Below are 23,803 nucleotides of genomic sequence, written 5' to 3'. Positions count from 1 at the left end.
TGTCCTCGATCCGGCCGCGCGTCCATCAATCCAAATCCACACTCATAATGTTGCTCTCTTCATGACTTAGACGACTGCTTCAGCATACGGCTTTCACGACCATCTCACGATCTAACGACTTGACGACAGCTCTTACGAATAGCGCATCGCGCCCATACCCCTCTGCTATCCTCGTCGCCTCTTGCTCCTCATTGCAATGGACCACGCATACGCGGGTCATCGCTACACTCCCTCTCCCCTCTCACGCTACTCAACACAATACGGGAACGCTCACGCCAATGAAGACATCGATCCAGACTACGAGGAGAGAAGGTTAGCAGACTTTGGCGGTGCTCATTATGACGACGTAGCGGACAGCATCTCAGCCGTTGGCGGCTATGCGCATTCTCAACCACATTCGGTCGCGGCATACAACCCCTACTTTGCAGGAGCGCCTGCTCATCCCCCACCACCTCCACGATCATCGGTATCATGGCCGCAGTATGCAGCGCCAGGCCATCATCATCATGATCCGTATGGGATGGCGCCTACCTACCACGACCCGTACGCCTATGCCCACGCCCCTCCTGGGCGACCTCCATCCAATGTCTCATCCAGCGACCACACCCTAACGCATCCTATCTCACTCTATCCAGCATCCCCTGCCTCAGAAACACCGCCGGCCATCTTCGGCATACATGCAGCCCACCACATACCCTCCTCACGCGGGCACAGCTCCTCGCCTAGGGGTGCCGCTGACCGACTCCCCTCCTTCCCACAATGGAGTGCAACGTGGTATGATGGCCACCTGAGCGCGAATGGTCATGCCTACACCTCCATTCGACCTCCTTCGGGCGTCTCAGGCTGGGAGAGCGAAACGATGACGCGATCAGGGAAGCACAGCTACAATCGCCAACCCGGGGCAGGCACGCCCGGCTACGACGACTTTGTCAAGGAAGAGCGGATCAAGATGCTTGAGCGCAAATTTGGCAAACCCAAAGTCAAGCATCGCGGTGAAGACGATGGCGACGAGGGAGCCGAGGAGGCAAAAGAGGCAGAGGCAGATCCAGATGCCGACCTGTACCCAGGCAGCGTGACGTCGCGAGGCACGCTGGTCTTGCCCTGGCGCAAGACTCTGCTCACCCTCAAGATCAGCTTTGTCCTCTTCGCCCTCGCTGCATTTCTCTGCGCCATCCTAGATCTGGTCGTCGTCAAGATACCAACCTCAAGCGACACGCCTGCCATCAAGAGCAGCTGGGGCTCTTACGTCGTCCATGCGGCCAGTTTGATCTGCGCGTTAGGGGCTACGTGGCTTTTCCTCTTCCGACCGTGCTGCTGCGACGCTGGGCGCAAGGCTGTGAAGATGGGTGATGGTGGGCCGGGGGCTAGGCCTGCCAGTGGCATGGGTGGCATGATCATCCCAGTGCTGGCTGGCGCAGGACCTCAGCAGGGCAAGGGCGGCGGTTTCTTTGGCAGAAAGAAGAAGGGACAGATCATGATGGGTCCACAAGCGCCGCCGACAGTCAATCTCATAGTGGATCCGACGATGCTCGGTGGTGGGCGCCGCAAGGGAGACGATCGCTCGGACGACGATACGGACGACGGAAGCTCGGACGAAGATGATGAGTGGGACGCACTGCCAGGCGAGTTCCGCCGCTCCTCTCGCCAACGTCGTCGTCGCCGTAGACATAGTCGTGGAGGCGGTGGCTTCCTGGCACGGATGCGGGCGGAACGTCTTCACTCCTTGGCGCTTGGCTCTCTCCTACACACGCTGCTATGGCTCACGGGCTTCTGCATCGTCGTCCTCGCCGCTCTGTGTGCCGCTCTCTTCATGAGTGGAGGCAAAGCGACGAGTTGCAGTGCGGGCAAGGCAGCTGGGGCGTCTACCTGGTGCAGCATCTGGGCTTGTGAGCTCGCTATGCTTTTCCTCGCCTTGTTTGCGGGCGTGGGATATGCGTGCTTTGGCATCGTGGGATACCGGTGCGGGAAGAGGATGGCGGGGCGTATTGGAAGAGAGGCCGCACTTGCGTGATGCGGCGCCCGTCAATGAAGCAAAGCCCTTCTGCCTCGAATCGACTTTACTGAGTGATGTGTTTGACATTAGCATTTCCAGCCACCCTAACACCCCTCCCTTCACGCTGCCGGAGGGGGCGGCGGTGGCGGTGCCGATGTCGACTCTGCTGCAGCTCCTCCTCCCTGTCCTGCCTCGCCCACATTCTTTGCCAACTGCTCCCATTCGGCTTCGATCCTCTGCTTGGCCCTTACAACCTTTGACTGCATATAAAACGATCCTGATCCACCGCCCTTTTGTCCTTTGGGCGCGGGCGGGGCATTGACGGCGAAGAGGTGGTCGTACGTCTGTGCGGCCAGGAGAACAAGGGCCAAGACGGTCAAGGAATGCACTGATTGGCTCCCATCGACCCTCGTGGTGGTCACTCACCTTTGCCATCCTTTCTCTCGCAACCTCAATTGCTTCTCCCTCGGCGGCCGGCTTGAAGTTGAGAATCATCCTCGCCTCCTCTACTGTCATCTTGTGTGCTCGTGTGAGCTCATCGATCTTGGATCCAGCTGGTCCAGCTGACTGAGCTGATGCTGCTGCCTCTGGTGAAGCTCTGAGATTCCTTCCAGCCTGCCTGCCTGCCTCTAGAAATGCTTTTCCCAGGATCTGCGATCCTTGGATGAGGACGCGAGCCAGAAGTTGGGGCAGTGACTGCGAGCGCAAGGAATCAAAGAGGGGGAATGAGCAAACGAATTCCGTTGCGGAATAGAAGCTACGGCGCAGCGTCGCTCACCATTCGTCGTAGACCGTCTTTGTCACTACCGATTGATCTGAGATGGTCAAGAGTAGAGGATCGTCGTTGAATCTCTGGACTCGACTTGAGATTTGCCTCGTTTCCGTTGCCGCTCGCGTGGCTCGCCGGTCCGAAGTCGACGTCCGACGTGGTGGAGAGTCGCGAGGTTTCCTTTTTGACCAACACTCACGACCTTCATCCATTCAGAAAAGCCAGGAAGATGGACCTCGAGTCATACGCCCTCACAGCAGAACACGAGAATGATCGGAGTGTCCCATCTCCGGATATCAAGGGAAAGGGAAAGCAGAGGGAAGAGGATGCGGGCGTTCCTCGAGAAGAGGAAGAGGACGTGACCCTTGAGGCAGATGTCCGACACATTGCCAACAGCGTCTCTTCATGGTGGTCTGGCTTCAGCAAGAAGGTGAATACGTGCAAAGATTCAGAGCTGGTATAAGCTCTTACTGACATCCAAGTCCTCCTCGCACTCTCGTCTGCAGACACAAGAGCAGCTTGCGTCGGCGCAGACTCGCATCGCAGATCAAGGAGGCATAGTCCAATTTGCACGAAACGAGGCTGCAAAGATCGAAGCGCAGCTCGAAGACACACGCAAAGAGGCAAAGGCTCAGAGAGAAGCGCAGGATGTGAAGGAGAGGTCAGAGAAGCGAAATGAGCAGGCCGCAGAGGGTGAGGCCGCGCACCCTAATGGCGGCGAAGCTGCTCCTCGCAGCGATAAGCCGGACGCAGGCATTGCACCTTCCGAAACTGCTTCCTCAGGTGAACAGTCAGCCAGCACTAGCACGCTTCTCCAACGACTGCAGACAATGTCGACGGATCCTCGCGTCGCCTCTCTCCAATCCGACGTGACACAACGCCTCTCCACCCTCTTCTCCCAGTCCAACACTCAGACGCAGAATCTCTCGCGCTCCGTTCAGGCAGCATTGCAAGATGCATCGACGTCGTTGCGTCAGCTGAGCGGGCCAGAGGGCAAGGCGTATGCTCAGCGCTACCTTCAAGCTGGGCAGGATCTAATGGGCAAGGCGGGCGAAGAGTGGAAGGACATGATGGGCGAGCTGGTCAAGGTCGTGCCTGCTGAGGAGGCGTCTAACGGCAAGGCAAAGTGGGAGACGACAGCAGGAGCAGGAGTGGTAGCGTCACGATCTGATACGCAAGGCATGCTGGCCGCAGAGACGACGGACTCGGATGCCTTCTCGTGGGAGGATGCAGCAACGGATGGCGGGCACAGCAAGGACAGCTCGGCGCCTTCGCAGGTCGATGCGGATGAGCTGCGACAGCGTGATGACAAGGAGCAGCCTAAGGGTAAGGCAGAGGAGGTAGCTGCCAAGGCAAAAGCGAAGGAAGATGATAGCGATGATTCCGATTGGGAGTGAAGAGGGAGTTGGACCAAGCTACCTCGCCTATCTTGCTGCGTCCTCCTTCACCGCTTTGCCGAAGACGGCCTCCACCTGTCACGGCCGTATGTCCTAGTTCGCTTCCCATTCTTCTTGTATACCAAACCCAATCCATCGTCGTCAATAGTAGTCATGTCAACGAAGCCCTCGACCGTCTTTCGCTGCAACGACATTCCAGCGCTGCCAGACTTCCCCTACTCGCCTCACTACGCACATTATCGCGGGCTGCGTTATGCCTGGATAGATGAGACATCTGGCATTTTCGATGTGCGCCAGGGAGTTGCCATGAGTCAGCCACATGATCCACCCGCGGGAGAATCAGTAGCGACAGAGACGATACTCTGCCTCCACGGCGAGCCGACATGGAGCTATCTGTACCGCAAGATGATCAAGAGCTGGCTCGAAGATCCGCCTGCCAGACGCACCACTGGGCCTCGTTACCTTCGTCGCCGGGTTGTCGCACCGGATCTCATTGGCTTCGGGCGCAGTGACAAGCCGGTGCAGGATGAGTACTACACCTGGCAGTCACACCGGGATTGGCTCATCGAATTTGTGCGCCAGCATGTGGAGCAGAGGGAGGGATCGACTCCTGTGACGAGAAGCGTCCTTGTCGTGCAAGACTGGGGGTGAGTAACAGCGCTCTGAGACTGCAATCCTTCGTCATGCTCACGCTCTGCTCGCTCGGTAGCGGCATCCTGGGCCTCATTCTCCCACCCCTCTTTCCCCACCTGTTCACGCATCTCCTCGTCATGAACACCGCCCTCGGCTTGGGCAAGTCTCCCTCGCCTGGCTGGGAAAATTTCCGCAAGTACATGGCCTCGACTCACGACCTTGCCGTGGGTCGCATGCTCAGCAGAGGTCGAAAGAGCATGACAAAGTCGGAAATCGACAATTACGACTTGCCGTTCTACGGCTCGGGTAGTCACGACGGGCGTGCAAAGGCCGGCGTGCGACGATTTCCTGTAAGTGAGAGTGATTGATGGGCAACTCCAGCACTTCTCTGATGCCCCACGAGCCCCTCTCCGCAGCAACTCGTCCCCATTCGCCCTTCTCAAGCAGGCGTCGCCGAATCTCAATCCGCTCTACATTATTACGGATCCCTACAGCCGGAGCAGCTAAGTGACAACACTGCGTCAGCATCGACTCAGGTACGCACGCCGCTCCAAGTCTTCGTCTGCATAGGCGCGGCAGATCCTGTCTTCCCGGAGAAGGTCATGGACGACCTGTCTGCGCAGACCTGGGGGAAGCAGCTGGGATGCTGGCGTCATGTCATACCGGAGGGAGGGCACTTCGTTCAGGAATGGGCGGCACATGTCCCGAAGCTGGCAGATCTTGCGTGGAGTAGCGAGGCGAGACAGAGGACCGTAGCGACCCAGTCAGAGGATGGAAAGACGTGGGAGGCGCATTGGATGGCACCGAGTGCTGGGCAGACGTCAGCAAAGTTGTAATGTACCAGAACGACGGAATCCTCATCGCATCGACGATTGAGCTGGTTCCTCGACTGGGCCTCTCTGCGATGCACAAGTAAGTATCAATCGACGTCAAGGCACAGGGAGTCGGGACGACGGCCTTGCAAGGCGACGCTGAACTTGCTGCACACCATTCGCTCGTGTTCACACTAATGCAGAGTCTGTGGAAGCTCATCGAGGGCTGCTGATCTGCTCTTTAGGCTGGGAATCCCCCTCGCTCCAGCGACTGAGGGAGAAGCAGAGGGCTTGAGAGAAGGGCGTGAGATGGTCAAAGTGAGATTTCGAGAACGCAGGATACGATCTGAGGCCTGTACATCTGAATTGTAGCTCATGATGATGAGCAGGATCGCAATTCGATGTGCTTGTACGGAAGATCGACCGGCCGACTGTGTTGGACGCTAGCGCCGTGGCGTCAAGAGCTACGGTGGACGGGCGTCCGTCAACCCGCCCCCCTGGTTTCAAAGTCCGCCCGCCTCGTCCCCCCGCCTCGAAGACGAATCGAATGGGCGTCGTGCTCGACTTGCGTTGCGCCGACGCACGTCCCTGGCTGCGCTGCGCTCAGAGGCGAGACGGAGGGCGACTGGACATCCTTCGTGCTGCAACGACCTGCCCTCGAGCTGAAAGCTGTCTCTGCCTCTCTCTTTGCTCCATTCTCGCTAACAGCCACACCACCGATCGACTTGGCCAATTGATGACCTCGTCGCTGATGGCGATGAATGCGGCGACATCTCTCGATCACTCGTCCTCTGCAACAGCGCCACCTCCTTCATCATGGCAACCTCTGCCCAAGATCCAGTATGGTTTTGCCGTCTGCCCGTTTTCCCTCGAGGCCGACATCCTCCCGCAGGCACAGCGTCTCCTTGATGACGCCTCAAGGGCAGCCCTCGAAGCTCATCTGATCAGCCTCGAGGTAGGTGATGAGGTTTATGTCTTCGAGACATTGGGCAGCGAATGGGCGAGGGGCTACGTCGTCTCGTCCGCCGCCCAATCGAGCTCCAGCGCTGCAGAGCCTCAGGTCTACGTCGGCGTCTTCCCCTTTGCCAACATTCATGTGAGGGAATACCTCGATGATGCTGAAATGCGACTAGCAGAGATGCATGCTCGAGCCAAAGAGGCCAATGCCGGATCCAGCGGCCTCGTAGGTGGCGGGCCACAGAGCAATGCACTTCACACCCTTCAAGAGGAAGAGGATGAGGATAACGCAGTACCCAACAGTCCAGCTGCCATGGTAGGACAGAAGGAGAAGTCTTCAACAGCACCTGCACCGCGAACAAGGCCACCACCTCCGCTACCCAGCCTCAAGTGCGGCGATGAGACAATCAGTGGGACAGCAGAGCCATTGGCAGACGAGATTGCATGCGCATTGCGCGAATGGAGCACCCTCCTCTATTCATACCTCCAACGTCGCGATTATACCCTCTTTGATACGGTCAGGCAGCACATTGATGTTCTGTACGCTGCTCGCAGGCAGCTTTTGGCTCAGACGCTCGGTGAGGAGGAGCTAGCAAAGCTACGCAAGGAGTGCGTGGCCAGACTCGTCAAGGGCAACGTCGCCCAAGGTCTCGATGTCATCGTGCGACACCCGAATAGAGGTGGTCTGGTCACTCCAGACGATGGTGGGCGCGGCGAGAATTGGGTCAGCGGCATTCGCCTCTACGCCCTTCAAGTCGCATTAGCCTACGTAGACCAGCAACAGCAGCAGCCACACCAACACGGTGAAGGAGCTTTGTCTGCACCGGCATCCAACGCCTTCGGCGTCGTCGCCCCAGCCACAAGCCTTGCCGCAGCACCGACGAGCATTCGTGCAAAGAGGCAGACGCGCCAAATCTCGATGTCGTCCCTCCCTTCGTCGTCGAGCGCTGGCTCAATGATGAGGAAGTCCGAGGAGCCCTCTTCGGCTCAGCCTGCACCGGCACCAATCGTCAAATACTATCACCTCTTCCTCGAGGTGCGCAACATCATAGCCAGCTTCGACGCGCCCGTCGAGCTCTACTTTTCCCTCTACAACAAGCCAGAGGCACGCTTCCTTACAGAAGAGTACTGCGTCGTGCTTGACCATCGTACCGAACAAGCCAAGCGCATGACGTGCCTTTTCACCGACATGAGCGCCAGCGATATGCAAGACCTCAACGTCGTCTGCCGCATCGTTCGTACCGGTCCGCGAGAAGACAGCTCATTAGCGATGACGAGCAACTTCCGACGACCTTTCGGGTGTGGCGTACTTTCGTTGGGACAGGAGCATCAATTCGAGACGGACGTTAACTCGTCGTCGGTCAAGAAGGAGCACGTCATGCCCATCTTTGTTCCCGTCAACGAGGCGGCCTTCAGCACGCTGCATCAGGACATCATCGCATCGAGGATACGAGAATTTGAAAAGTCTCCTCGCGCAGACGTCATCAATGTCGACGTCAAGGTGAGTGAGCGTATCCAAAGGTGACGCACTCTTCAATTCGCTTACTCCTAAGTCCCTCTTTACAGGTCTTACACGGCGACACCCCGTCACTGGTGCGCGAGAACGCCTCACTGTTACGCGACGCCGCTCTCACCGCGCGTCTAGGCTTTCCCGACGTCGTCTTTCCCGGCGACTCCCGCAATGAGGCATACATCAAGCTATGGTCGGGCGAGTTCTTCCCTTCGGCGGGCAAGATCCCAGGCGCATCTTCTGCAAAGAATGTCCAAGTGTCCATCGATGTGCGTACGAGGGACGGTCGAGTGCTTGAGAGAGTCATCTCGCGGGGCTCAGGAGAGCCACGCATGACGCAATTCGACTCGATGGTCTTCTATCACCAGAATGCGCCGACATGGGGAGAACTCATCAAGTTAGAGCTGCCCGACGAGGCGTTGGAGCAGTGCCACCTTTTCTTGACGTTCCGTCACCGCAGCTCGAAGGAGGCGACTGGCGCGGCGATGGAGTCATCTCCCTTTGCACACGCCTACTTACCCCTCTTTGGACACCACGAAGCCGGCCCGCACTCTGCATTCATCCAAGACGGCTCCCACACTCTACTCCTCTGGCGTGGACCAGCGAGTCCCGAGCTCTACTTCTCTCTGCCAGCCACCGTGCCAACGAATGGCTCCCTCTCCGATGTTGTGCCTGCCAGCCTCACTACGGTCATTCAGCCGCTTCGCGACACCATCATGCTTCGCTCCTTCCTCGTTTCCACTCGCTACACGCAGAACGACGTCCTGCTGAAGCTCCTGCACTGGGAGCGCATCGAAGACCACGAGGAACTCAAGAGTGTATTGACCAAGTTCACCTTCGTCGGCGAAGTCGAGATTGTCAAATTCCTGCGTGACATCTTCGACGCCCTCTTCGCAATCGTGACGCGTGCCTCCGACTGCGACGATCTGGTCTTCAATGCCTTGGTGACGGTGCTCGGCATCGTGCAGGATCGACGATTCAACAACTTCCGAGCCACTCTAGACGTCTACATCGAACGCCATTTCCACTCACAGACGGCACACACGCGCTTAATGGCTTCAATGTCGCGTCTACTGGCCAACAATGACGATGCGGCTGGGTCTGCAACAAGGGCGTCGATCAAGGTGTGGTCCTACCTCTTCAAGTTCATCGTGCGATCGCGCGAACTGCAACGCGACGTAGGGGCTCTGGGCGACCACCTTCAAGCCAAGTTCCGCACAGACCTCGACTCTCTGCTGCGTAGCATCAACCGCCTCATGTCAGCAACGAAGCCGCCATCGATCGTCGGCACGCAGACGCTAGCTCTGCAGCACTTTGCTGAGATCCTTCCGGACCTGGCCCGCGTTTACGACATTGACGAGCTCATCGGCCTTGAGGCGGCTTTTGCTGACGCCATCTTCATAACGAAGGGGCGTCTCGTCGTGTGGAAGCTGCTACACATCATTCAAGTCTGTGAAGGCCCGCTGTTTGACCACCCTTCATCGCGCGCTCATCTGATACCCAGCGTCATAAGGTGGATCCGTCCGCACTTTGCGCCGGAGAAAGGCAACGAGGCTACCAGTACAGATGCTGCCCGCATCACTTGGGTCGAGAGGTGAGAAAGTGAGCCCGCCTACTGTCTGAGAGCCTGAGCTGACGTTCATTTCGCCTTTTGATAGCGCCCGCCTCGCCACTACCGTCTTGGCCATCATCCTGGATCGCCTGCAGACGGCTCTGAGAGATGCCGCCACGCCAGCTGAAGTCAGACAGGAGCAGGACAACGTTGATTACGTCCTTTCTATGATCCCACGCCTCCTCGAGACCTACAAGGAGCTGCGCAGCGAGGAGACAATCAAAGCAATCGAGTGTCATCGCAGTCCTTCGACGGTGGCGTCCGCTATCCCGGTCATTTTCCCTTCAAGCTACCCATTTGCCATCATCGCTGCATCCCCACCTCACGCGAACGACAGCGCCAGCTCAGACGCCATCCTGAACTGCGGCTTGGGCGAGATTGCAGCCATCCTCACCATGTTGGTCACTCTGAGCCCGCGCAAGCATCTCGCTGGCTTCTTAGAGGAGCAGCTCGACCTCGAAGGACCGGAGAAGCTGGCGCACTTCCTTCACGACTTCTTTGCGGTGGCAACGTCAATCCTGCGCAATGAAGCATACCCATCGAGCTGGCTGAACATCAACGTTCTTGCTCATCAAATGATACTCAAGATGGCAGACCCACTGGCCGCGCTCATGGTGCGCGACTTCATACCTGCGCCAGACCGAGCATCGTCCTTCGACACACCGCTGTGGAAAGGGTGCTTGACGATGCTGCTCACCCTCCTCTGCAGCGAGCAGCTGGTGGTCGAGAACTTCAAACCGCAGAGAAGGCGAGCGGTCTGGCGTTTGGCTGGCGACATTCGAGGTGAAGGTGCGCGCATCTTTGCCAAGCTCTGGAACTCGATCGGCGATGCACAGGCGGAGCAACATCATATCGGCCCACAGTCCCTCACTACTGGCGGCTTTCAAGTGCAGTTCGTACCGGATCTTGTAGAGCCTGTTCTGGAGCTCTGCCTCTCTCACCATGACGAGCTGAGGACATGTGCGGTGCAAGTCTTGGCTACCATGATAACCTCCGAGTGGCACCTCAATGGCAACTTCTCCGTCATCGAGGCAGAAATCATCGACAAGCTCGATGTACTCATGAGATCACGCGGCGACGAGATTTCCCGAGCGTTCTTCATTGGCCAGCTGCGTGCCCTCTTCGAAGGTGCCGACGTTGACGAGAAATTGCAAGAGCAAGTCTTCTCCTGCCTCGTATCGGTCAATCGCTTCCTCGATCTGCTCCTCAGCGTGCGGGCCCTGCCCCTAGACTCCGGCTTTGAGGACGACCGCATTGCTGGTACTTTGAAGCTGCTCGGTTTCCTCCGCCAGGCCAACCGCGTCAGCGCTTTCTCAAGCCACGTCTTGAATCTGGTCAACCTGCACCTCGGCAACCACGACTACATCGAGGCAGCGCTCACGCTCAAGCTGCACGCTGACCTGCATACATGGGAGACAGACAGCTACGTTGAACCCATCGCTGAGCTATCCCTACCGCGCCAATCGACTTTTGCGCGACGCGAGACGCTCTACATGCTGATCCTCGACTATCTGGGCAAGGGTCAGGCATGGGAGATTTCCATAGACATCTGCCGAGAGCTGGCACAGCAGTACGAGTACCGAGCTGTCGACTATCTACGATTGGCAGAAGTGATGACCTATCAGGCTTCGCTCTTCCGCAAGATTGCAGCCACGGAGCGCGTCTTCCCCGCCTACTTTCGTGTGGCCTACTACGGCGGTGGATGTGAGTACACGCGAAGATCAGCTCATCCACCAGAACTACGCCCAATTAACACCCCTGTCCCTTTACCGCCTCGCAGGGCCGGCTTCGCTTCAGCAAAAGATGTTCGTTTACCGCGGCCTGGACTGGGAAAAACTTCCTGTCTTCTGCGAGCGACTCCAGCAAAAGCATCCTGGGGCCATTCTCATCAAGACAGCCGAACCGCCGGACGCCGAAGGCTTGTACCTTCAGGTCACGATGCTTCAGCCAGAGCCGGACCGCAGCCGCGACGTTTTCGTCAATCCCGACGTGCCTCCCAACGTGCGCAGCTACTACGAGCACAACGCCACGAGCCTCTTTTCTTTCTCGCGGCCCCTTCGCGGCGGAGACAATGTGGCGGAGAGATGGGTCGAGAAGACGTATTTGCGCTGCGAAGACGCCTTCCCTACGGTGCTGCGTCGAAGCGAAGTCGCCGAGGTTCACGTCGTCGAGATCTCGCCGCTCGAGAACGCTATCAATGACATTGAGGGTAAGACGGCGGAGCTCAATAGTTTGGAGAAGAAGTATGCGCGTGCCAAACCTGGTGTCAACACCAATCGACTAGCAATGGCCCTCAATGGTGCCGTAGATGCGCCAGTCAATGGCGGCATTCCGCTCTACAAGAAGGCTTTTCTCTCGGGCAACGACGTGATCAATGGTGACGAGGCAGGCCGCTTGCGCGAAAGCATCTTCCGTCAAGCGACTGTCATCTCACGCTGCATCAAGCTGCACGCGCGTCTCTGTCCACCAGAGATGAAACCCTTCCATGAGACATTGGAGCGCTTCTTTGCGGAGAACTTTGCAGGAGAGGCCCGCGAGCTGACCGAGAAGAAGGCCTTCGACCAACAAAAGGAAGACGAAGAGGCCTCACGGGCTCACCTCGATGCCGCAGGCAAGATGACGGCCTCTGCAGCTCCGCTTCGTCCGGCTGCCTACTCCTTGGACTCGAGCAACCGATTGCAGAGGCGCGAGTACGATTCGCATGAAGCTCTGAGCTCTGCGACTAGCCCATTACAGCGACATATTGCTTTGCTTGCCAAGCAGGCCAGTGCAGGTCAGAAGAGCAGCATCGTCACGGGTGGGGATGCATTGCCGTCTGCAGTGGCGGCAAGGGGACCAGCGATGGACACGGTTTCGCTCGCCTCGACAGCTCGACCCTCAGGAGGTAATAGCGGCGGCGGCGGTGGAGGAGGAGTTGCAGGCACGCCTGTGCCGCGTGAGCCGCGAGCGTCGACATCTGCTGGCTCGCCAATGCAGTCAAACGACGGACACAGCGTCAGGGCAGGATCGAAGAGCATCTTCTCGTCGAGCGGGGCTAGCACATTGGGCGGCTCGTCTGGCGGCAGGCTGAGTCGTTTGATGAGCGTGAGGAGGAAGGCGTGATGGCAGAGAGAGGCGATGGCGGTTGATGTTCGATACCCAGTTGAGACACGAGAGTAATGCTACACTGCGATGCGATGTGGTCGCCGATGGGACGTTGCCTGATTTAGAAGGTCGTGACGGCCCATCCTGGCTTTGCCTTTTCCCCGGACGAGCTTCTGGAGCGGAGTTGAAAAATTGTTCGGTGTTGGACGAGCTGCATGGTCGGGCCAAGTGCCGTGCGGATCAATTAACACTCGCGGCAGTCGTGAGTCCATTGGGCGAGCCACGAGGAAAGGGGGAAGGAAAGAGCCTTGATGCATCGATGGACGCTGAGCCTTTCCTTCTTTCTCATCACTAATCACAGACCTCATCGCCAGCAGCATCACCAGGACCGCTACGTCGCTACGCCTAATATTGCCCGCCGTCATCACTTTCGAGTACCACTGAGAGGTAGAAACGCGAAGGCTCGACGTGGTATCCAGTTGACGCAATGGCTTCTCCCGGCGGGCCAGACGCCACGCCCGGGAGGCAAAGAAATGTCAAGAGCGCACAACGGAGCAACCTCACCGTGAGAGCAGCCACGATTGGTGGTGTAGCGAGGATTTTGCGACACTCACTCTGAAAATTTCCTTGACAGCCAACGGCTCCTTCCTTCACACCTTCCGCCGCAAGGCCAACATCACTCAATGTCGCTGCCCCGGCCTTCGAGCCAATGGCCATGAGCGGTGTGCCTGCCATGCAGCGATCTTTGAGCGCAGGAGCTTGGCAACCTCAAGCCATGCCTGCAGGATACATGGTAGGTTCAATGATCCTCCGCAAAGGGCGCTGTTCACAAGCTGACCTACTCGCCATTTGTCCGCAGCCCATCTCGCCAGCCGATCATGTCTCGACCCCGTTGTCAGCGGGTACGATCCCGCCACGCATGCCATCGCCTCATCTGCTACAGCCCACTACGTCGCTGTACGGCCCATCTTCGCCCGGCGCAAGCAGCGGCTTCAGCCTCTCACCTCGACCTGCCATCCGTACACCGAGCCCGCATACCTTACCCGCCAGTGCGTCTTCGCTGGCTGTCGTTGACGAAGTGGGGCCAATCAACAGTGCACGACGTCACAGCTACGAAGCAAGACGCTCAAAGCCTCATCCCGTGCACACCCCTCTGCGCTCTACCGGCCATAACTCCAAGCCATCCATCAGCTTTCTCCACTTGGAACCACCCAAACCTGCCAAGCGTAAAGCGGTGCATGTATCGCTGCCCATCGAAGCCAACTGCTCTGACGACAATGAAGAGGCTGCCAGGACCAAGGCGCAGGACGCAGCCCGCCAAGCTGGCGATGATGAAGACGTCGTGGCTCGCAAGGGCCAGGAGGCAGTCAGACGATTCAAGCTGCGCAGCCAGTGGACCCGACGTACGCCCGTCGATACAACTGACTTTGCCCTCTGTGATCTTCAGCCCAATTCAGCAGACATGGTCACTAGGCTCGCGCATCCAGAGCTCGCCGTCAAAGGCTTACCCCACAGCATCGACATCTACCTGCCCTCTGCAGATGAATGGAATGAGCAGCGACCACAAATGCAACCCCAAGGCAGCCCACTGCAAGAGACGATACTTCAAGCTCACGATGAATGCATTGGAAAGCCAGACGACAACGACACGAAGGTGAGGGACTATCTCGCCAATTCTCCAAGGGCTTTCCGACGTTCGTCTTCACCACCCGGTCATGTGCCTCGAGCTATGTCACTCAGCATCCGTCCGTCTGGGGGATCCTTTGCATCGGGCGCAATGTCAGCGCTCGGTCTCTCTGAGGCAGAGGCCAAGGCTCGAGCAGTAGGGGACCAAAGTGATGACGACGCATCTCAAGATCCGCAGCACCAAATTGATGCTGCCGCCGTCAAGTCTACCGGGGCGAGCTCATCCTCAACGACCGGCAGGCCGTCGTGGAAAGATCTCTCAGCCGGTTTCGTGGGTATCGTACCACTAAGGAGCGCCGGCCTCGTACCTGTGCTGATACTTTCTGTAATTCTCGCTATCTACAGGGCTACTCGCTTCAAGACGTCACCGAGGAAGGCCACGAGATCGAAGATGACCTCCGCACCAATCCATCAGAAGACGCCGATGCATCCGGCGCAGAGGAAGATGAACAGCGTGGTGCTGACGACGTTACGACCCGTCACTGGCGAAGGGATAGTCTGGATGACTTGGGCGACTCTTCCGACAGCAGCTCGCTCGGTGACTTCAGTAACCCCTCAGACGAAGAGCGAGCAAGGCAGGAGCGCATTGAGAGGCCACGACGTCGCCGAACGCTGCGTCAGACACAAGGCCAGACACACGCACCGCCAGTCAGCGATAGTGGCAAGCCACAAGGACGACCTCGAGCCGACACGAACGAAACGTACGCAAGTAGCCAGCTGCACCCTAGTCCAGGCCTACGACGACCTCTTCCCCGAGGTGCGCAAGCCAGCAACCACGGTCGCTACATTGCCCACGACGATTCAGACGCAGACGAGGGCACATTTGGTCAGCGCAGCGCTGCTGAAGATGTCTCTACTATGATTGGCAGCGGAGGTCATCGCCGTGGGGAGGGCATTGGGAATGCACTGCATTTCCGTCTACCCAGCATCAACAATTCAAGCTTTGGGTCCTCGGCGATGGTTCACGGTGGCGAGGACAGCCAGGCGGGCAATGAAACGCTCGTGGGCGTCAGTCGTGATCGCCAGACTAGCAGGGGCTCTCTCCTCAACGCAGCCGCACCTACGTTCGTTCCCGGCGCGTCATCCGCCTCGTCGGCCGCTTTCACGTTCCATGCTCCCCAAGGCGCGCCCAAGCTGCCTCATCAGTCCGCTCTGTCCGAGCTGCTCAACCCAACGCATCCCCAGCAAGGACGAGAAAAGCGTTCACGAAAGTCTGCAGAATCCGCAGCATCCACGTCGGCAGAGGAGCCTTCGAGCCCAGTACGGCCGCAAGCATCTGCAGCCACCATCGAAGGAGGACTACGAGCAGAGGTCGAGAAGGGACCGCCTCCGTTCAATCCCAAAGGATTGCCTCCCTTCTTTGCACCTTCATCAACTCGAGGCGCCAGCGGCATTGTCAAGTCTGCCTCTACCGATTTAGACATGCCCGCTGCGGCACCATCCTTCATGCCAACGTGGGCAAAACGCGGCGGTCACGGTCGACCGGGCATTCCAATTTTTGACGAGTCAGCAGAGACACAGAGTAGCGACAGCAGGGTAGAACAGACACCGACGCCGACTCAAGCCACGGCCACTCAGGTGCCCAGCACCAATTTTACCTTCAGCGTGTCCAGCCAAGCCAGCAAGGCTATTCCCATCCGCAGACCGCCAGGCGATGCTGCCGTCGACTACCCTCCGCCGGCGTCACCCAAGCCTGCTGGTTGGCCCGCGATGCGCTCTCCTTCGCTCGGGGTGCCCCGCGGCATCGTCCGTCGAGCAAGTTATTGCAGGATGCGCCGTTCTTCCTCATCGGCAGGTGCTCACTCGCCGCGGTTCATTCCGCCTGCCTTCGATGGTAACGGGGACGACGAAGAGTCTCTCTCTGACTTTGTGGAGGATGTTGCTGGCCGGCTGAGCGAGGTCTTCGATGCGTGGGGGGACCGCATTCTCGATGAAATCACGAGGGCCGGCCAGGCTAGACCTGCTGCGGCGAGCGCCATGCCAACTCAATCCACTGTGCTCAGAATTGAAGAAGGAGAGAAGGCTGCGCTCGTTCGCAGGATACAAGAGACAATTGATGCGACGATGCAAGAGCATCTCAAGCAGCAGCGAGCCCAACAGCAAATAGTCACGGGTTCACACGCACCGAACGACGAGCAGCAGGCGGCCAAGCACATCAGCAACATCCTCGACACCAAGCTGATCCAGCTGCAGGAACGTCTGATCATGGCACTTGGTCCGCAGCAGCAGGATGCGGCAGCCACACTTGAGGATGTTGCGTCGCTGATGCGGGCCAATGTCAAGCAGGTCACTGACGCTGTCTCGGCCGCCATTGCCGACATCACGTCTAGGTCTGACGGCGCCGCCAATTTCCCACAGCCTGACGCAGTCGCAGCCAAGGTCCTCGATGGGTTCGAGACCCGGTTCGAGGGCTTGGATAGGACACTGGCAGATATCAAGGATGGCGTGGGCGATCGCATGCAGGTTGCGCTGGTTAATGGCATCCTGCCTCACCTGGAGCCTCTCGTAAAGCAGAAAGAGGCAAGCACAGAGGGAGCTGGCCTTGACATCGATGCACTTGCCGCGCGCGTAGCAGAGAGGGTCACGCTGCTCATCACAAAGAGCGCAGACGACGGCGATAAAATGAATGCTACGCACGCAGAGAGTGTGCCCACTCAGGTCTTTGACAAGATCGAGCCTCTGCTGCGCAATGCTCTCAACAGGCCGCCAGACCAGGAAGACCTGGTTCAAAAGCTCAGCAAAGCCGTACAGAAGCAGCAATCTCCTGACATCAGCCCAATGATTGCCCTGCTGGAGCCCATCATCGCAGAGCAAGACAGCGTGCGCTCCATCGCCCACCAGCTGCTTGAGAAGCACAGAGACGTCGCTGCGGGCATCTCGGAGCTTCCCGCCGCATTGAACGCCAAGCTCGACATTTTGCTCAATGCCCGAGGCGACGGTCTACAGGAGCTTTCCGCCAAGCTCGACCAGCTACACGCTCGGATCGAGGCTGAGAAGACAGCAAAGGGTGCGCCTGATGAGGAATCTTGGGATAAGTCGGAACTCGAAGAATTGCGCGAGCAGAGCGAGGCCAACAAGACGTCTCTTGAAGTGGCTAACGCAGATCTCGTAGCAGCTCACAGCTACACTAAGGCTCTCAAGATCGAAGTCGCACGGCTTGAGCAGTTCTGTACTCGTGCCGACACAGAAAAGGAGCAACACAAGTCTCGAGCAGAGGAGGCTTTGGAGCGCATCGTGGCAGCCGAGACCAGAGCTGTCGAGGCCGAGAGCAAGCTGGCTCAGCTTGCAGAGAGCAAGCAGCAGCAGGTGTCGTCACTCCAGGCTCAACTCGATCGTCTGGACCAAGACCTCAAAAATGCGCGCGACGAGCGTAGCAGAGAACGTGAGAGTGCGGTCCTGGCCAAGACCTCGCTCGAGGAACGCCTTCGCAAGGCGGAGGAAGAGACGACTCGTTTGCGTCATGAGGCAGCCGAGCGTACTCGCACCTTTGAAGAGCAGCAGAACGGATCACGTATCGAGCACCAAGCTACGCTAGAACGGGCGCATCGTTCAGAGGGGGGAATTTCAGCCCTCACCAAGCGCCTCCGTGAGACGGACGAGCAAGTGCAGAATCTCCGCAGCGTATCTGCCATGCAGAAGCAGAAGGCCGTCGAATTGCAACAACGCCTCTCGGAGACTAGCAAGGGGCTCGAAGGAGCTCAGGGGCAAGCAAAGGAGCTGGGTCAGGCTTTGGCCAAGCTTTCGTACCTCGAGGCCCGAGAGAAGGAGCGCGTTGTCCTCGAGGAGAGGCTGGGGCAGTCGGAGAGGAGCAGGGCCGAGCTACTTGAGACGAACAGGACTTATCACGAGGCTGCGGCTGTACTCGAGGCTGAACTTACAGGGCTGAAGGGCAGAGTAGTCGGCAAGGATGTCCTGGCAGGCGTACAGCAAGAGCTGGCGGCCAGCAGGCACGAGGTGACCGAGCTGAGGCACCAACTCGAGCTCGAAAGCCAAAGCGAGCGCAACAGGAATTACAACGCCTCTCTGTTGCTCTCGCATCACGGCGTTGAGTCCAACTCCTTCGACTCCTCCGCACGCACGGGCTCAGAGTCGAGCATGTGGTCACCCAAAGTAATCAACAACGACAGCGCCGACTGGCAGCATTCTACTCCCTTGACGCAAAGCGCAGACAGCTATGCCGTGCGCATGCGTCCAAGAGAGAAGAGCGGCGACAGCCAGCTGAGCAGTCATGACGGCAGCGCCCGTCCCAAGTCCCCGGACGAGAATTCGGTCTATTTCCCCGCAACAAATACGATGGCTACACCAACGAAGAGGAGCTATCAAACGCAGGTGCCAACGCGCACGGAGAAAGCTGGCAAGGATCGCTCGCACCGTAGCGACACGCCATCTCGCACGCCACTCCAGTCCTATCTCGTTTTGCCCAACGTCCACAACGGAGGGCGCGACACGAGCAACAACAGCAACGGCATGAGGCGCCCGGTATCTCGTGCTGGGAGTGTCACAAGCACCATGACGAGCAGGAGCGCAGTCAAATCGAGCGATGGCTGGTGGTCGTGATACAAAAATCCGCTCGGCTCGCGGCCGAGCCGAACCAGCTGCGGCAGCATTGAAGACCCTTGACGACCATCAGAACGAAGCAACATCATCATAATCACCATCCTTCATCATCACCCACACGCACACAGCGAATACCAAGGCACGACAGAGCCATCGATTTTTCACGAACGCAATCAGCGATTCCCACCTTCATCGTCGTTATCTCATCACCTGTCGCTTCTACCCTGCCTGAGCAGACGTTACACAGCGCTGAGAATGTTGCTTCCCTAGCAGCGGGTACGTCCTTCTTTGCTCGAGTGCGGGCCAATTAAATCTTTTTTCTCCCCTCTACTTCCGCCAAGCGTGCCCTCCTGCAACGAGAGACGGCCATCACAATCTGCTGCCCTCAAGCTCGAGTTTACGGTCATCATGATGCATTACTCTCTTCATCTCGTCCCTAATCCCTATCCTCTCTCTCCAGACTCACTCCTCCTTCGAGTACCCCGGATTCTTTCTCAGCACGACGATTCCCTCCAGGATATGTGAAAAGGCCAGATACTCCTCGCTAGCCAGCTCCGCCCGCTCAATGGTTCCGAGCCTCACAGGCGCGGTATGCGTCTGGAATCCACTGATCGTCCTCGGCTTCCCGGCCTGCCCTACGACGTCCACCGCCTTGCCCACTCGCACGGCGACGGGAAGTCTATTCAGCTCTTCGTCGACGGTAACGATCCAGCGGGGCCACATTGCGTTTGCAAGGAAGTAGAGCATCCAGTGGCCCTTGTCGAGGATGGTGCCGCGCGAATCGGTAAAGGCCATCAAGGTGGCGAGCAGCCCAGCGACGGAGGTGCGCGACATAAGTTGTCGGTCGGAGTGGAAAGGGTTGAGGTTGATCGTGCCCTTGCCCATGCCTACGAGACCCTGTGCGATGCGCACCACGAAGAGAGTGTCTGGCTCCTTGTGGTAATACGAGGCGAGTCCGCGAAGCAGCTGACCCACACGCGCGTTGTTGGTTCCTGCGGCCACAATGCCCAGCGCAAAGATGCTGTTGATAGCCACATCGAGATCCGAATCGTGAGAGTACTTCGAGAGGGTGTCGAGCAAAGCCATTTGCGGATTCGAGGGTTGAAGGAGAGCCAACGCGAGGGGGACGGCGCGACGGATCACGGGCTCGCCGTAGTGCATGAGGTGGGACATGTGGCGGAGGACCATTTCTGCGCCTACTTCCTCACCCATGGCGATGAGCCCGATGCCTAGAACCGCAAAGCCTTGGAAGGTGTCGCTTGATGGAGTGGCATCCTTCTCTTCCGCGTTGGCCTGCTCACCGTTTGCGCCCGCTGCTGCGTCTGCGCCCGCTCCGTCCTCTCCCTCCTTCTTGTCCTTCTTGTCCTCGTCCACTCCAATATGCTCTGTACAATGATGCAGCATCTGCTGAATCTTCAGCACATCTCCATTGCCCGCATACGAGCATGCGTCAACAAGCACCTGTGCCTGCTTCGCCAAGGGGTGCTCGATGGCCTTGAGCGTCTCAATCGTGGCGTCGCTCTCGTCCTGTTTCTGCAAGAAGAGCAGGGCAAGTCCCAAGATCATGAAACGGGCAGAACGATGGTCCAAGTGAGAGGGTTCCCGCTCCATCATTGATTGGAGAATCGTCGGGGTGATCTCTCCATGGGCGGACCCAACGAAGATGAAGCCAAGGGCGAGGGCGGCCATGCTGGCGACCTCCATGGGGACCGTCTCGTCTGCGATGGGCCCAATGAGGAGAGCCATGATGTCCTCGCGCTGTGATCCCGCATAGGCGATCCCGAGACCAACGATGGCGGAGATCTTGGCCTGCTGGTTCGAGGACTCGACGTGCTCCGAGAGAAGCGCGAGTGCTGCATCCATTTCTGTTCGGACGCTGGCATGGAGGATGCCGTATGCGAGGAGAGCACCCGCGCGGACGTGTTCATTGTCCGAGTAGGAGTACTTGTCGATGTGTCCCAATCCACCCTCGGTGTCCCAAAGCAAGCTCATGCCCAAGCTGCCTGTAGCGCTCAGTTGTCCGTGGTCCTTGGTCTTCCAGATCCAGCTCTTGCCCTCCTCGGCGTCGACCATCAACTTGTCATTGCCAAAGCCGGCATTGACGAAAGCATTGACGAAGGCGCTGGCCAGATTGCCCCTCGCCGAGTCCACCGAGGGGCCAAGAAGCTGTCGTCCACTCTCGAGATGGCTCTTGTAGATGTCCTCAAGGCTGCGAGGCTCGTAGACGCTGAGCTCTTTGCCAAATTGGATGAAGTTCTCAGAGAGCTTGGTGTTGAAGATGCAGTCGATGAGCTCCTGATCTTGCAGCGGCTCGTCTTCGCTGGCTTGGAGCCACTCGATCGGCACCTGCTGGCGACCGAGGAGGAGTGCAAGCTGCTTCTTCATGACGGGATTGCGGGGGGCCTCGAAGTCTGAGCGGATCAGCTCACGATCCCCGAGGCGAAGGGCGAGGACCAGAGCTTCGGAAAAGCGATTGTGCTTGCGGTAGATTTCATGGGCTGTGCGGAGGAAGGTGACATCGTCTGGCGGTACGAGGAGATTGGAGCAGCTGATGGCGGGGGTGAGAGATAGAGTAATGTAAGACGAGGTCAGTCCAGGAGCTACAGTTACCGCTTCGTCTGAGCCAGGGCACTCACGAAACCATGTAGAGGCAGACTCTGGCAAATGTCTCTTGCTCGACGTATGGCGGCAGCTTTTCGATGCTCTCGAGTTCAAGGAGCAGATCGACTGCATCGGCCTCTGCGTTGTGCTTTAGCGAAAAGGGGACAAGGAGCAGACCAAGCTGCACCAACTCGCTCGTCTCCTTGTCATCGTCGACCCGAGCGTTATACTCCTCGCCAATCTCTGCCGCGAGGTGGCGAACATACTCGTTGCCCCACAATCCCGGGTCCTCTGCCTGTTTGCCACCTACATGTGACGCCTGTAGACGATACTTGAGCGTTTCTCTATTGCCATTGTCGGCGTACGTCATTGCCAAGACGGACAAGATCTCTGCGAAGAGAGACTGGTCTGCGGCGGGGACAGATTGGGAGGGCCAAGACTCGAGCGTCTTCTTGAGGTCATTGTAGTGTGGTCGTAGGAATTTCAGTGGCTTGGGTACAGAAGTCATGGATGAAGTGCTGGTCCTGATCAAGGTACGCAACGACTCGAGGGCTGGCTTGTAGAGCTTCTTGTCTCCCTCGCCTAGCCTCTCGACGAGCATTTCGAGCTCGTTCTTGAGTTGCAAGTCCTCTTCGCTGATCTCCTCCTCCTTGATTGGCTTGCCATCTTTACCTATGCGGCCGTTTGCCTTGTCCTTGTTGTCCTTGACGTCGACATCGTCGTCCTTCTTCTTCTTTGCGACTGGATCGTCTGATGGCACGACGATGCGTTGCGCCGCTGCATCTTCATCTCCTCGCGGCATCGGGGCGAAGCGTGAGTCGAGGCAGGTGAGAAGAGAGGATGAAGAGGGTAGTAGGCAAGTTGGCGGTGGTGGTCTATCTCTTGGCTCGCAAAATGCAAGTGATTGGAAGTACGCTCAGGTCAATGAGTTCCAGTGTCGACGACGACGCGCAAGCTCCCCTCAGCCCGCTCCTCGTCGTCTTGGGAGTGTGGAGAGCCACACACAGCCACGCGACAGACCAAAGGCCAGACGGAGCCGCACGGGACGGAAGGGGAGGAGCCTGCCAAAGGGCGAATGAATGATTCAATGTGCAATTGGCCGCCAGTTGAGGTGATTGGTTCTCCCCTACCACATCACTAGGCTGAGGCATGCCATGCCTACTCAGTCCCAATCCTCAAAGGCTGCGGCTGCCACATCGACAGTGGCTAGCGGGTCGAGAAGCGCTCTCGACATGGCATCGTCATCATCTTCTTCCTCCCCAAGCACCTCGAGAACAGCGAAACAGCAACCTCTCTCAGCATCCACTTGCCCACCGGCTTCTCCATCATCTTCAATCGGTCTCACCCATCATCCTTTCAGGATAGAAGTACAAGAAGTCTCGCCCGTCTCCATCTCCCTGCGCTGGTCCTTAAGACCACCCCCAATCTCCCAGCTTCGCAAGCATTTACCCTCACGGCGAGGAAAACAGAGCAGCAACGGCGAAGCTCACGGCATAGATGCAGAACAAGACGAGGCAGACGATGATGATGGCGAGGGAGATGGAGACGAAGAGGACGACGACGATGCAACGGCAGTTGATGGTAGCGCCTCTGAGCGGGATGAGGACCTGCCAGAAGCTCGCTCAGCACCACAGATGACGAATGCGTCCACCTCTGCCACGCGCATCGCCGCCTCTGCTCTCTCCAAGATCTTCGACTCTGGCGTCTCGGTCACCGTCAATGGAGCCTGTTGGTCGCAAGTAGTCATGGCCGATCAGGGGTCTGATGAGTCGATCATTGTCATCTATGGATTGGAGCCCAACCGCGCCTATGACGTAGAGATGTCCGTTGGAGGACCAGACAGCAAGCAGCGTGCTATCATCCTTTCCACATCGGCCGCTACGGCATCCGTACCAGAAGAAGGCAACGGGAGCTCATCACAGCCCTCGCCCCTCGAAGGCGCTGGCTCAGCCATCCACTCTTCCGAGCAAGGCCATTCAAGCGGAGCAGTTACCCCTACAGGCACTCTCAACACTGCCGCCGATCGCAATGCTTCTACCTCTTCATCACCATCCGTGGGCAATGATGCCTCCCAACAAGCCCTCGTCGCAGCCACGAATCTACGCACCAGCCTCACCACAGAGCTCCGACAAGCTCGCCGCGACGCATCACGCGCTGAGCAAGCCCTTCGCAACGAGATCGAGGCTATCAAG

General features: G+C 58.1%; 6 protein-coding genes across 6 annotated transcripts; 4 read left to right on the top strand and 2 right to left on the bottom strand.

Moving 5' to 3' along the window:
* The first annotated feature begins 3 nt into the window (after nucleotides 1-3).
* On the top strand, nucleotides 4-2,460 carry BDZ90DRAFT_232197 (hypothetical protein). The gene is made up of 2 exons (XM_025506163.1): nucleotides 4-2,337; nucleotides 2,420-2,460. The coding sequence occupies exon 1, from the start codon at nucleotides 197-199 to the stop codon at nucleotides 2,009-2,011; it is 1,815 nt and encodes a 604-aa protein (XP_025362421.1). The 5' UTR covers nucleotides 4-196; the 3' UTR covers nucleotides 2,012-2,337; nucleotides 2,420-2,460.
* On the bottom strand, nucleotides 2,062-2,910 carry BDZ90DRAFT_172591 (hypothetical protein). The gene is made up of 3 exons (XM_025503701.1): nucleotides 2,772-2,910; nucleotides 2,420-2,689; nucleotides 2,062-2,337 (listed from the first exon to the last, which is right to left on the bottom strand). Exons 1-3 carry the CDS (start codon nucleotides 2,772-2,774, stop codon nucleotides 2,113-2,115), a joined length of 498 nt encoding a protein of 165 aa, XP_025362420.1. The 5' UTR covers nucleotides 2,775-2,910; the 3' UTR covers nucleotides 2,062-2,112.
* An 81-nt stretch (nucleotides 2,911-2,991) lies between these two features.
* BDZ90DRAFT_260295 (hypothetical protein) lies at nucleotides 2,992-4,159 on the top strand (the record flags this gene model as incomplete). The annotated part of the gene is made up of 2 exons (XM_025508242.1): nucleotides 2,992-3,192; nucleotides 3,269-4,159. The coding sequence occupies 2 exons, from the start codon at nucleotides 2,992-2,994 to the stop codon at nucleotides 4,157-4,159; spliced, it is 1,092 nt and encodes a 363-aa protein (XP_025362419.1).
* On the top strand, nucleotides 4,018-5,673 carry BDZ90DRAFT_172577 (alpha/beta-hydrolase). Its single transcript, XM_025503700.1, has 3 exons — nucleotides 4,018-4,806; nucleotides 4,869-5,142; nucleotides 5,209-5,673. The coding sequence occupies exons 1-3, from the start codon at nucleotides 4,313-4,315 to the stop codon at nucleotides 5,626-5,628; spliced, it is 1,188 nt and encodes a 395-aa protein (XP_025362418.1). The 5' UTR covers nucleotides 4,018-4,312; the 3' UTR covers nucleotides 5,629-5,673.
* A 587-nt stretch (nucleotides 5,674-6,260) lies between these two features.
* Nucleotides 6,261-12,866, top strand: BDZ90DRAFT_232194 (hypothetical protein). The gene is made up of 4 exons (XM_025506162.1): nucleotides 6,261-8,062; nucleotides 8,128-9,665; nucleotides 9,730-11,387; nucleotides 11,464-12,866. Exons 1-4 carry the CDS (start codon nucleotides 6,362-6,364, stop codon nucleotides 12,783-12,785), a joined length of 6,219 nt encoding a protein of 2,072 aa, XP_025362417.1. The 5' UTR covers nucleotides 6,261-6,361; the 3' UTR covers nucleotides 12,786-12,866.
* A 6,312-nt stretch (nucleotides 12,867-19,178) lies between these two features.
* On the bottom strand, nucleotides 19,179-22,546 carry BDZ90DRAFT_274653 (putative RPN1-26S proteasome regulatory subunit). The gene is made up of 2 exons (XM_025508846.1): nucleotides 21,647-22,546; nucleotides 19,179-21,558 (listed from the first exon to the last, which is right to left on the bottom strand). Exons 1-2 carry the CDS (start codon nucleotides 22,411-22,413, stop codon nucleotides 19,473-19,475), a joined length of 2,853 nt encoding a protein of 950 aa, XP_025362416.1. The 5' UTR covers nucleotides 22,414-22,546; the 3' UTR covers nucleotides 19,179-19,472.
* Between the last annotated feature and the right edge of the window lie 1,257 nt (nucleotides 22,547-23,803).

Source organism: Jaminaea rosea (assembly GCF_003144245.1).
Source record: "Jaminaea rosea strain MCA 5214 unplaced genomic scaffold BDZ90scaffold_6, whole genome shotgun sequence".
Taxonomy (NCBI): domain Eukaryota; kingdom Fungi; phylum Basidiomycota; class Exobasidiomycetes; order Microstromatales; genus Jaminaea; species Jaminaea rosea.
Note: the sequence above shows the minus strand (reverse complement) of the source record. Positions and strands in the feature narration are given on the sequence as shown.

Coding starts and splice junctions, on each gene's coding strand:
- BDZ90DRAFT_172577 (XM_025503700.1), top strand. CDS start 4,313: ATGTCAACGAAGCCCTCGACCGTCTTTCGCTGCAACGACATTCCAGCG. Junction 4,807..4,868: donor CTTGTCGTGCAAGACTGGGG/GTGAGTAACAGC, acceptor CTCGCTCGGTAG/CGGCATCCTGGGCCTCATTC. Junction 5,143..5,208: donor CCGGCGTGCGACGATTTCCT/GTAAGTGAGAGT, acceptor CCCTCTCCGCAG/CAACTCGTCCCCATTCGCCC.
- BDZ90DRAFT_232194 (XM_025506162.1), top strand. CDS start 6,362: ATGAATGCGGCGACATCTCTCGATCACTCGTCCTCTGCAACAGCGCCA. Junction 9,666..9,729: donor CGCATCACTTGGGTCGAGAG/GTGAGAAAGTGA, acceptor GCCTTTTGATAG/CGCCCGCCTCGCCACTACCG. Junction 11,388..11,463: donor GGCCTACTACGGCGGTGGAT/GTGAGTACACGC, acceptor ACCGCCTCGCAG/GGCCGGCTTCGCTTCAGCAA.
- BDZ90DRAFT_172591 (XM_025503701.1), bottom strand. Junction 2,338..2,419: donor CGAGAGAAAGGATGGCAAAG/GTGAGTGACCAC, acceptor CTGGCCGCACAG/ACGTACGACCACCTCTTCGC.
- BDZ90DRAFT_232197 (XM_025506163.1), top strand. CDS start 197: ATGGACCACGCATACGCGGGTCATCGCTACACTCCCTCTCCCCTCTCA.
- BDZ90DRAFT_274653 (XM_025508846.1), bottom strand. CDS start 22,413: ATGCCGCGAGGAGATGAAGATGCAGCGGCGCAACGCATCGTCGTGCCA. Junction 21,559..21,646: donor GTCTGCCTCTACATGGTTTC/GTGAGTGCCCTG, acceptor CCCCGCCATCAG/CTGCTCCAATCTCCTCGTAC.